This window comes from Melopsittacus undulatus, chromosome 11 (assembly GCF_012275295.1).
Source record: "Melopsittacus undulatus isolate bMelUnd1 chromosome 11, bMelUnd1.mat.Z, whole genome shotgun sequence".
NCBI classification, from domain to species: domain Eukaryota; kingdom Metazoa; phylum Chordata; class Aves; order Psittaciformes; family Psittaculidae; genus Melopsittacus; species Melopsittacus undulatus.
In genome coordinates, this window is record NC_047537.1 from 15,199,294 (window position 1) to 15,208,821 (window position 9,528).

A 9,528-nucleotide genomic window follows, 5' to 3' on the forward strand; every position below is an offset into this window, starting at 1 on the left:
AGCAGGAACGGGGCGAGGAGCGGGGAATAACGGCCAAGGAGCGCGAACCAGCCGGGGACCGCGGGGAGCAGAGCATGGAGGGGGGGTCCGCAGCTCCCTCCGGTCCCCCGCAGGCACCCCCCGGGGATCCATCCAGCAGCGAGACCCCCATGCACCGAGCCCCCATCCTCAGCCCTTTCGGAGGCCCCCCCCCCCCCCCCCGGGCAGGGGAAGGGGGTCCCCTGCCGTCGGTGAAGCGCGGGGCTCATGCTGCTGCTCCCCAGACGGCAGGCAGGGGGCTGCACGGGTGGCACTGTCCCTTGCAGGGAGAGAACCGCCGGACCTCCGAGGTCTTGGAGGGAGGAAAGGCCTGGTGAGGTGGGGGGGGGGTTGTAACAGCGGGGAAGGGGCGAGAGTCTGTAACGTCCATAGGGTTCAGAGGAAGGGGTTGAGCCCCCCCGGAGCGGGCGGTGGGGCCGGGGCTCCGCTCAGCGGCAGTAACGGCTGCGGCAGAGTGCCCGGGAGTTCGGGGAAGGTGCCAGCCTGCGGGAAGGAACTGGCGGATGCAGGGAGAGCAGCAGAAGTGGTGGGGATGCTGCTGAGGGGCAGCGGGAGGGATGCGCTGTAGGTCATGGAGTTGTTGGGGAGGCCGGCGGGCAGGCTGGGCACCGGGGAGCTGGTCCGCATCTGGTTGAGCGTCGGCTTGGGCTGCTCAGCGAGGCTGAAGGGGTTGGTGGGGGACGGCGTGCTCAGACCTAGCAAGGAGAGAATGGGACACATCAGGGCAGGCAGAAGTGATCCAGAGCAGGCCTGTGGAGAAGGACTTGGGGGTGCTGGTCAATGAGAAACTGAACGTGGGTGTTCAATGTGCACTCGCAGCCTGGAAACCCCATGTCTCTTGGGCTGCATTAAAAGAAGCATGACGAGCAGATCAAAGGAGGTGATCCTGCCCTCTGCTCCTGTGGGACCTCGGTTGGAGTACTGGGTGCAGTTCTGGTGTCCTCAACATAAGGAGGACATGGAGCAAGTCCAGAGGAGGCCACGAGGATGATCAGGGGCTGGAGCACCTCCCGTATGAAGACAGGCTGAGAAAGTTGGGGCTGTTCAGCCTGGAGAAGAGGAGGCTGCGTGGAGACCTCACAGCAGCCTTCCAGTATCTGAAGGGGGCCTACAGGGATGCTGGAGAGGGACTATTCATTAGGGACTGTAGTGATAGGACAAGGGGGAATGGGCTTACACTTCAACAGGAGAAGTTTAGATTGGATATAAGGAAGAAATTCTTTCCTGTTAGGGTGGTGAGGTACTGGAATGGGTTGCCCAGGGAGGTTGTGAATGCTCCATCCCTGGCAGTGTTCAAGGCCAGGTTGGACAGAGCCTTGGGTGCCATGGTTTAGTGTGAGGTGTCCCTGCCCATGGCAGGGGGGTTAGAACTGGATGATCATAAGATCCTTTCCAACCCAAACCAGTCTGGGATTCTATGATTCTGTGCCATCCCCAAACCTCCTCTTCCTCCCCCAGTCACCCCCTTTTCCCAGCCCAGGGAAGCTCCCACCACTGCACCAGCACCCACCCGAGAGAAAGGGGTTGCGCGTCTTGGAGGCCGGTGTAGGTGCGACCAGGGAGTCCAGGTTGACCAGGGAGGAGGCAGCAGGGCCGAGGAAGGCCTCGGGGGTTTTACAGTCCTTCCGCTCCTTGCCGGACTCGGGCAGGGAGTCAGCCAGGTTGGTGAGGTCGAAGCTCTTCGCTCCATCCTGCCTGGTGCTGGGGAACAGGTCACCGAAGGGGTCCAGCTCTAGGGCAGGGGGGAGATGAGCCACATGAGACAGGCAAGAGACACCGAGGGTGACGGTGTCCCCACATCACCGCACTGGGTGGTACCAGACCTATCCCCTTGGCTATGGGGCAGCCCGAGCCCACGGCACGCGAATGGGAACAAGCTTTGGCCACACCAGCAAGCAGCCACACACAGCCCGGCCGGCCCCGGAGCTGCCTGTCCTGCAGTGGGCAGGGGCAGGTCAGTGTGCCCAGCCTGCCCCACGTCAGCCCCTGCTGCTCCCCTGGCTCTTACCAGCGGGGCTGTTGGACTTGGCCGAGGAGGGCGGCTGTGAGGGGTCCTGCTCCGGCGGCTCGGCAGGCTCGGGAGGCTTTGCAAAGAGGTCGAAAGCGTCCCCCCCTGGAGCTGGGGGGAAGAGGTGAGACTCAAGGAGGGGAGCAAGCAGGGAGGTGAGAGGCAGGAGATGGACGGGCAGGAGAGAGGCAGGGGCGGCTGCCTGCAAGGAGACAGAGAAGAGGGCGTGCGGTGGGGGGCATGGGCTGGGGGTCAGGAATGTGCATTGGTCCGGGGAGGGGGGCTAAGATGAGCCGGACCATTGGGGGTCATTGCAGACCAAGGCAGCCCCACACTGCTCACAGCCATCCCCCCAGCAGCAGGCAGGTCCCTTTCCCAGCCCCCATGAGGTCTGCAGCAATGCTTTAACAACCAGCACTGGCTCCAGACTGGGTTCCATCTCCTCCCCAGCACTGAGGCACACACAGGGAGCTCTATGGGGCCAGAGGAAGCACCGAAAGGAAGCACCAAGGAGGAACTGAGAGTGGGTTTGAGCTCTGAAACAGGCTGGTCCTGCAACCGCTCCCCCATCTGCAATGCAGCAACCAGGGCACACGGTGCTGCTTTGGGGTGACCAGGTATCACCATGACACACACCCACACACACACACCCCATCACCCCACTGCTGCTACCCGCTCCCATGGGAGGGCTCCATTAACTGTGCTGTGTTAACTAAAGCAGCCTATTCTGTGCAGAGAGAAAGCCTTGAGGTCTTCAAGATTGCAAGGGGCGAGCGGAGGCTCTGCTGCAGGGCAGGAGAGCAGGGATGCTGTTTGCAAAGCTGGCTATGGGAGCAATGGGAAAGCACCCTGGGATTGCAGGACAAAGCTGCCCACAGCCCCCAGCAAAGCCAAAAGCCAATCAAGCCTCTTACCAGGGTTAGGAGGTTGCTCGGCCACCGGGGCCCAAGGGTCGGGAGCTGGTGTAGGAGCAGGGCCCTGGGCAGGGGGGGACGCCGTCACCCAGGGGTCCGCAGCAGGGAAGCCAGAAGACAAAGGTGCCTTCCCCCAGGGGTCGGAGGCTGCTGTGGTGCCAGGGGGGAAGTCCCAGGGCCCGGCAGAGGTTTGCTGGGATGAGGCGCTCGGCTGGGACAGGGGCTCCCCACCAGTGGCTGGGACTGGTACCCATGGGTCAGGAGCACCGGCCCAGGCAGAGGCTGCCAGCTCCGCTTTGGGTTTCATATCTGAAAGAAGAAGGGGAGCTGTGGAACAAGGCAGGCTACAGAGGGATGCTGAGAGTGGGGATGTGCCCAGGGGGACCATGGCTTCCAGCAGCACCACCTGGGCATGAAACAGTCGAGGCAGCAGAGAGAGAAGCAGCAAAAGGTCCCTTCTGCTGAGCTCCTGAGGATTGGGAAGGGACAGAGGCAAGGGAGAGGTTTCTGCTGCTGTCCCAAGCCTGTGGCTTGCCCCTACCTGGCATATCCCATGGGTCAGCAGACGTGTGGCTGGAAGGGGCTGGTGCTGGCCCGAATATATCCGCCAGCTCCAGGATAGAGGACTGCAAACAGAAAGGGAACAAAGATATGAAGGCAGAGCTATGGGATCACCCCCCAGCTATCTCCCTCCAGCCCCCAGGCTGGCTGCGTGGCCATCCAAACCCCCCAGTGCTGTACCTGGCTTTTCTTCATCTTATCTTCCTCCTCTTCTTCCTCCCTGCCCTGGGCAGTCTCCTCCCCACCTCTCTGCACCAGGGAGTTCTCCCCTTGCCAAGCCCTCACCTCCTGTGGGAAACAAGGGACAGCCCCATGAGCTCCAGCCCTGCATCCAGCACCTTCTCCAGGAGACAGAGACCAGCACAGGAGCTGCCACCGCATCCCAAAAGGTCCCAGCATCCGAGCAGAGGCTCCTCCGGGAGCGAGCCCAGCAGGCAGCCCACAGCAGCGAAAAAGCGAAGCGGGCAGCAGAGCGAGACAGCGTTTTGGGCTCCAGCACCCCAGAGAGAAGCCCAGAAGTGCAAGGAGAGAGGAGCGCCCAGGGCTGCGGGGCACAGGTACCTTCTCGTGCTCCTCTTTGCTCAGCGCGAGCGCGAGCTGCAATTGCCTTTCTTCATCTGTGCTGGAAATTGGAAGTGGCTTCTGCCAACAGAGGAAATGGGGGTGACATTTCAGCTTGCCCTCAGCACCGAGGAGCCTGTCCTCACCACTGCCGCTCCTTGCCTGCACCCATCTCTGTGCCTCTGTGCTTGTGAACCAGCTCCTAAGCAGGCTCCCCTGCGGCCACGGCCCCATCTCCTTCCCCTACCCCTGCATCTAGGCTGGGATGACCCTAAATCAGGCAGGGAGGTTTTCATGGGCTCAGTGCAGGCAGCAGAGAAGGGATTGATGAGGCATCCCCTCACCCTGACAGCCTGATGGGGAGGAAGGCTTGTGATGCCCTAACTTGGGAATCCTGCCCAGCGCCACTCTGCTGGCGAATAAGCACCCAGACCTGAGGCAGATTTGGTGAAGAGGCTGTCCCCTTCCTGCCATGGCAGCCCTGATCGCTGCTTGTGATACTTGTCCAGCATGGGACCAGCTAGAATGGTGTCCCTGGTGGGGCTGTGCACGCCTGTACAAGTGTGTGTGTGCAGCCCAGATGGACTCCAACAGGCAGCGCTTTCAAGAGCGTGTTCCTACAGTGCTCATCGCAGCAGCATGTGGAAGCTATAAATACCCCAATTCCAGGACAAAAATAGGGATATACGCTCTGCTCCATCTCCAAAAAAGCCTCCATCGGGCAGGGAAGACAGGCAGCAGCAAGAGCTGTCTCCAAAGCATGTCCCCTGCATGGCAGGATGGGGCTGATGGTGCTCAGTGCCAGCCTGGGCTGGGGAGGACATGTGCAACAGCTCACTTGGTGCCTGCATCCCTGCTTGGCTTCTCCTGATGCTGTTTTCTAGGGCTGGTTTGGAAGGACTCAGCCCCATTGAGCTTCCAGCTCAGTGCACAGCCGTGGGGATGCTGCTGTGCCACCACACAAAGGACAAGACATCGCCCCTAAAACCTCTGTGGGAAGGTGAGAGAAATGGGGGAGCTCAAACCAGAAGCCCTCAGCAGAAGAGGGCAGCCAGGTCTGGAGAGTTTCAGGGCGAATCCAGACCCTCAAGCTCAGCCTGGGGTATGGGATGATGGATGGGTCTCAGCCTGGTGCTGCCCCAGCCTGTATGAGGACAGGGAGCAGGGACAGCCATTGCTCCATCTGCCTGCTGGCCATTCTGGATGCCGGGCACAGTGCGAGCAGCCTGGTGCAGGTGCAGTTGCAGGTGCATGCACCGGCCTCTGGCAGCCCCCCAAGTCCTCCCTCCTCCAGGGGAATGCCCACAGGAATGCCCCCACGATGCCCACAGACAAGGCAAGGTGCTGGGAAATGCCCATCCTCTGTGTCCCAGGGCAGGCAGAGCCACCCCTACCTTCTCTGCCTCCTCCCGACTCATGGCCAGCGCAAGCTGTAGCTGCAGCTCCTCCTCACCCGTTGTTTGGGGCCTCGCCTGCTCCAGGTCAGAGGCGAACCGTGGAGATGAGGATGATGCTGGAAGATAAAGGGGGAAAAGGGGAAGGAGAAGCATCAGGACTGGGGTATATCAGGGAGCGCATCAACAGCCTCCTCCTGGGCCCCATCCTGACACACCAGGGGATGTAGCCCCACATTAGAGCTCCCTACCATGAACAAGCCACGAGTTTAAGGCTCAAGGCACAACCAGCTGCCAACACTGCTGGGCTCACCACTGGCACAGCCAAACTGCTGCCCGTGGTACAGGATGGAGATGGGCTTCACCACCACCACCCCCCCCGAAAGTTAAGGGGAGCGATGGGCACCAGGCTGGTGCAACCCAACCGCACTAATACACCTACCCCAGGAACACTCACAATTAAAGGAGGAGGGTGAGCCCCGTGCCCGGCCATAGTCTTCACCATAAGGAGATGCACGGCGGCCATAGGCGACCTGGTGGCTACCACTGCCCATGCCCTCAAGGGCCATGCGCTCCTTGGTCTGCAGCGCGTGCGCCCGCTCCTGCTTCAGCCGCTCCTCATCCTTCAGCAGTGCCATCACCTGCTTCACCTTCTCCCGGATGTTGATGCCCTGGTCCTTGCCATCACGATCCACGTACTGGAAGTCCTTCAGCGTCTGGATGGTGTAGAGGTTCTCCCGGCACTGGTGGGTCACCTTCTCGGAGCCGGTTTTGATGAGGTAGTCCAGGAGGGTGAGGGCTTTGTAGACATGACGCCAGTTCTTGCCGCTGTCGTTCAGCCGCCGCCAGATCATGCCCATGACCTCGGCGAAGGCCACGGTGTTGAAGGTGAGGTCGGCGATCTCTGACATCAGAGAGCTGGGGGGTCCCCAGGGATCATTGGAGGTGGCCTCCCGCACCTTGATCTCTGCCTCCGAGTAGTTGTGCACGATGTTCTTCACCTGCCGGCGCAGTGCCGAGGTCGTCATGGCTGCGCGGTGCCCGGCGGCGGGCAGGGATGATGGAGAAGGGATAAGCACTCACAGCCGCAGCCTCACCGGTGCCTGCAGCAGGGAACAAGGACACACAGACCTCAGCATCACCCCAACCCATCCCCAGAACCTTTGGCTGGCATCTGGGACACTTCTCAAGGTGGAAGCGCCCACCATCAGGCTATTAGGTGCCATGCAGGATGCAGGATGCTCAAGGGGAAATAAAACCCTTACAGCAAGCTGATCCCCAGCACCGCAGAGCCGCCAAGAGATTTGGCTCCAGATTCAGCAACATTTGGAGGAGATTTTACCCAGCACTTCTGCTTCTAAAAGTAACCACCTGAAAATGGCAGCTCCCTCCTCCAGATCCCAGCTGCCTCAGCACCACCGTCCCAGCAAAGCCGGTTGCAGGACCCCAGCCCTCGCATCAGCCGCGGGCTCCCCTGATGCTCCATCTGTGGCTGTATGCATGTGAGCTGTATGCTTACTCTGGCCATCACCCCAAGGCTCTCAGTGCCACCAAGGATGCATCGTGGTAAACCCTGCTGTGAGTCAGAGCCTGCCACAACTGACCAGCCTGGCAGCTGCTTGAGTGGGTTTCCCCAGCAGACTCAGTGATCCAGCTTCCGTGAGAGGCTGTGGGTACAGAAGCGTGTGCTGCGGCAGGGTGGTGAATTCAGGGTGAAAACCTCCTGCACCAGGATGGGAAACACAACCCCCCGCTCCCAAAAACCCCCAGCTGCCTCGGGACCTTCTCTGCATCCAGATCCACAGCCAGGGCAGCAAGGAGCTTTCCTGCTTCCTCCCCAGGAGGCAATGCCTGTCCTTGGGATGCGCTGCACTTGACCTGATTCAGAATGACATGGGTCAGTCTGGACCCATCTCTTCCCATGAGCCCACCGCAGCTGTGTCCCCTGTTCTGTGCTAGTCCTAACTCTCACCTTCTCCCTGCACAGTGGGAAGACAGGGCCAAGCAAAGCCGGGAGGCAGAGACTGCCTGGAGCTGCCTTGCCCTCAGCAGGGCCGCACTGCAGGGCCAGGGAGCCAGGCTGCTCCCAGAGCTCTCACTGCATCTGCTACAAAACTCACTGTGCTCCCCATCCAAGATAACACTTGCAGGCAGAGCAGTATCTCCCTTGTGCAGCAGTGCCTGCGAACAGCGATAGAGCATCCATCCCACCACCCACCTCGGTGCCGGTACCTCCCTGGACCACAGTCGCTGTGCCGAGTCCAGCCCTCTCCCTGCTCAGGACACCGGAGGGGGGCCGGGACTGTGCTGACGTGCCCACGAGCCACGCACGGCACCAGCCGCGCTCCCGCACAACCCGTGCGACCGGTCCAGCACCTCCTGCTGCCGTGGGCCAGCGGCCAGGAGCCCCATGGCTGCACCAGCAACATCTCCTGTGACTCAGAGAGGAGCCTGGCACCGCCACGCCGAAGTTTGTCTCCAGACACTTCCCTGCATCGATTCCCTTTCGCAATGCAGCCTGTCACCGTGGCCTTTGGATCCTGGCGAGGCAACCCGCGCTGCAGATGGACACGCTATTGCCCGCCTGGCACATGAGCGCCTTCAGGACAAGGGCAACAACACAGCAAAGTCCTCTGGGACTTGGCTCCATGCTCTGCTTTCCACCAACACCCAGGTGTTTTCCAAAGGTGCCACTGGCCCAGCAAACACCATCACTCTTCCTCTGGGGCAGGATGATCCCTCCTGTCTCCAACAGGTTTCCTGGCAGGATAAACCCAAGGGCCAGCATGACAGGCTCCAGCACTGCTTGTGCTGGCCGGAGACCTGATCCCAGCTGGACTTTGCCCGCCATGAATGAAATGGGCCAGGAAGTATGAATGGGAAGCAGGGGCAGGGGGAGAGCAGCGGGGCCCTGGCTGAGCGCTGCCAGTGGCGTTAAGAGCAGCAGGGATTATCAAACACAATATCTCCCCCCCCCCGCCCAGAATATAAAGGCAGTGAAACAGAAGCTGTGCGGGAGATAAGGCGGCAGCACCCAGCAGCTCATATGGAATTACTGCAGTGACCTTGAGCGAGAGGCTGCCAGGTGGGAGAAGGACACAGGGGTGCGGGGACAGGTCCCCATCGCCCCACGGCCCGGCTGGGGGACTGCGGACCCGCACCGGAGCCGGGGGGGGGACGGGAACAGGAGCAACACGGAGAGGAGCAGGAGGAGATGGGGGGAGGAAAGCGCAGAGGGGGAGAGGGGGGGAGCGCGGCGGGGGATTACAGCCTCCTCCATCCCCGATCAGGTGCGGGGCTGGGAGGAGCAGCGCCCGCCATGGAGGGAGCGGAGGGGGAAGGCTCCCGGCAGAGCCCTCGGCCCTGCTCCCGAGGCCGCATCGCATCCGCATCCCCCGCGGGGCCCCGAGCCCGGTTCGGGGGGCACCGCAACCAGCGGGGCCCGGCATCCCCCGGCCCGACGCAGCCCGCGATGCTCCGGCGTCCAGAACCTTCCTCTTCCTCCTCCTCTTCCTCTTCTTCCCTTCCTCCTCCCGACCCTGTAGCCCGGTGCCGAGGGGCGCAGCCCCGCTTACCTGCGCGGAGCGGAGCGCGGCCCCGCCGAGCCGGTGGCGGAGCCGGTGTGAGCGGGCTGGAGGCGGCCGCAGCCCGCCCGCTGCCTGCTGCGAGCTGCCGGGCTGGCTGGGCAGGTCCCGGCGGCAGGTCCCGGCTTAACCCCTTCGGGGCCGTCCCAGCCCCGGCCCGGCTCCCTCCCGGGCACCGGCAGAGGCGCTCAGCCCTGCCCGGCACGGCGCAGCGCGGTGCGGAACCGGCCGCGGGGGATGCGGCGCCGAGCCCCTGCCCCGCCGCATGCGGGAGGCGGGGATGCTGTTAAGTGCTCAGTCACTGCCCCTCGCTGGCAGCCGCCCAGGCGCCGCTCGCTGCTGCTTGCTTTGCTTTATTTTAATGATTTCTGCCCTCCCCATCCCCCTTGTTTTTAGACAGAAATCAACGGTCCCGGGCTCGGAAGCGGCTCCGGGGGATGCGGACCCCCCCCCCACGGCGCAGCTCC

At 62.3% G+C, this 9,528-nt stretch overlaps 1 protein-coding gene across 4 annotated transcripts; it reads right to left on the reverse strand.

The window, feature by feature from the left end:
* Positions 1 to 197: 197 nt before the first annotated feature.
* EPN3 (epsin 3) lies at positions 198 to 9,260 on the reverse strand. Of its 4 annotated transcripts, XM_034067485.1 has the most exons (10): positions 9,053 to 9,260; positions 5,935 to 6,580; positions 5,478 to 5,596; positions 4,084 to 4,164; positions 3,703 to 3,810; positions 3,503 to 3,587; positions 2,962 to 3,270; positions 2,048 to 2,158; positions 1,550 to 1,771; positions 198 to 734 (listed from the first exon to the last, which is right to left on the reverse strand). In XM_034067485.1, the coding sequence occupies exons 2-10, from the start codon at positions 6,503 to 6,505 to the stop codon at positions 415 to 417; spliced, it is 1,926 nt and encodes a 641-aa protein (XP_033923376.1). In that variant the 5' UTR covers positions 6,506 to 6,580; positions 9,053 to 9,260; the 3' UTR covers positions 198 to 414. The 4 variants fall into 4 exon arrangements, with proteins under 4 accessions (XP_033923376.1, XP_033923378.1, XP_033923377.1 ...); XM_034067487.1 differs by lacking the exon at positions 2,962 to 3,270 and having other exon boundaries at positions 9,053 to 9,259; XM_034067486.1 differs by lacking the exon at positions 2,048 to 2,158 and having other exon boundaries at positions 9,053 to 9,259.
* Between the last annotated feature and the right edge of the window lie 268 nt (positions 9,261 to 9,528).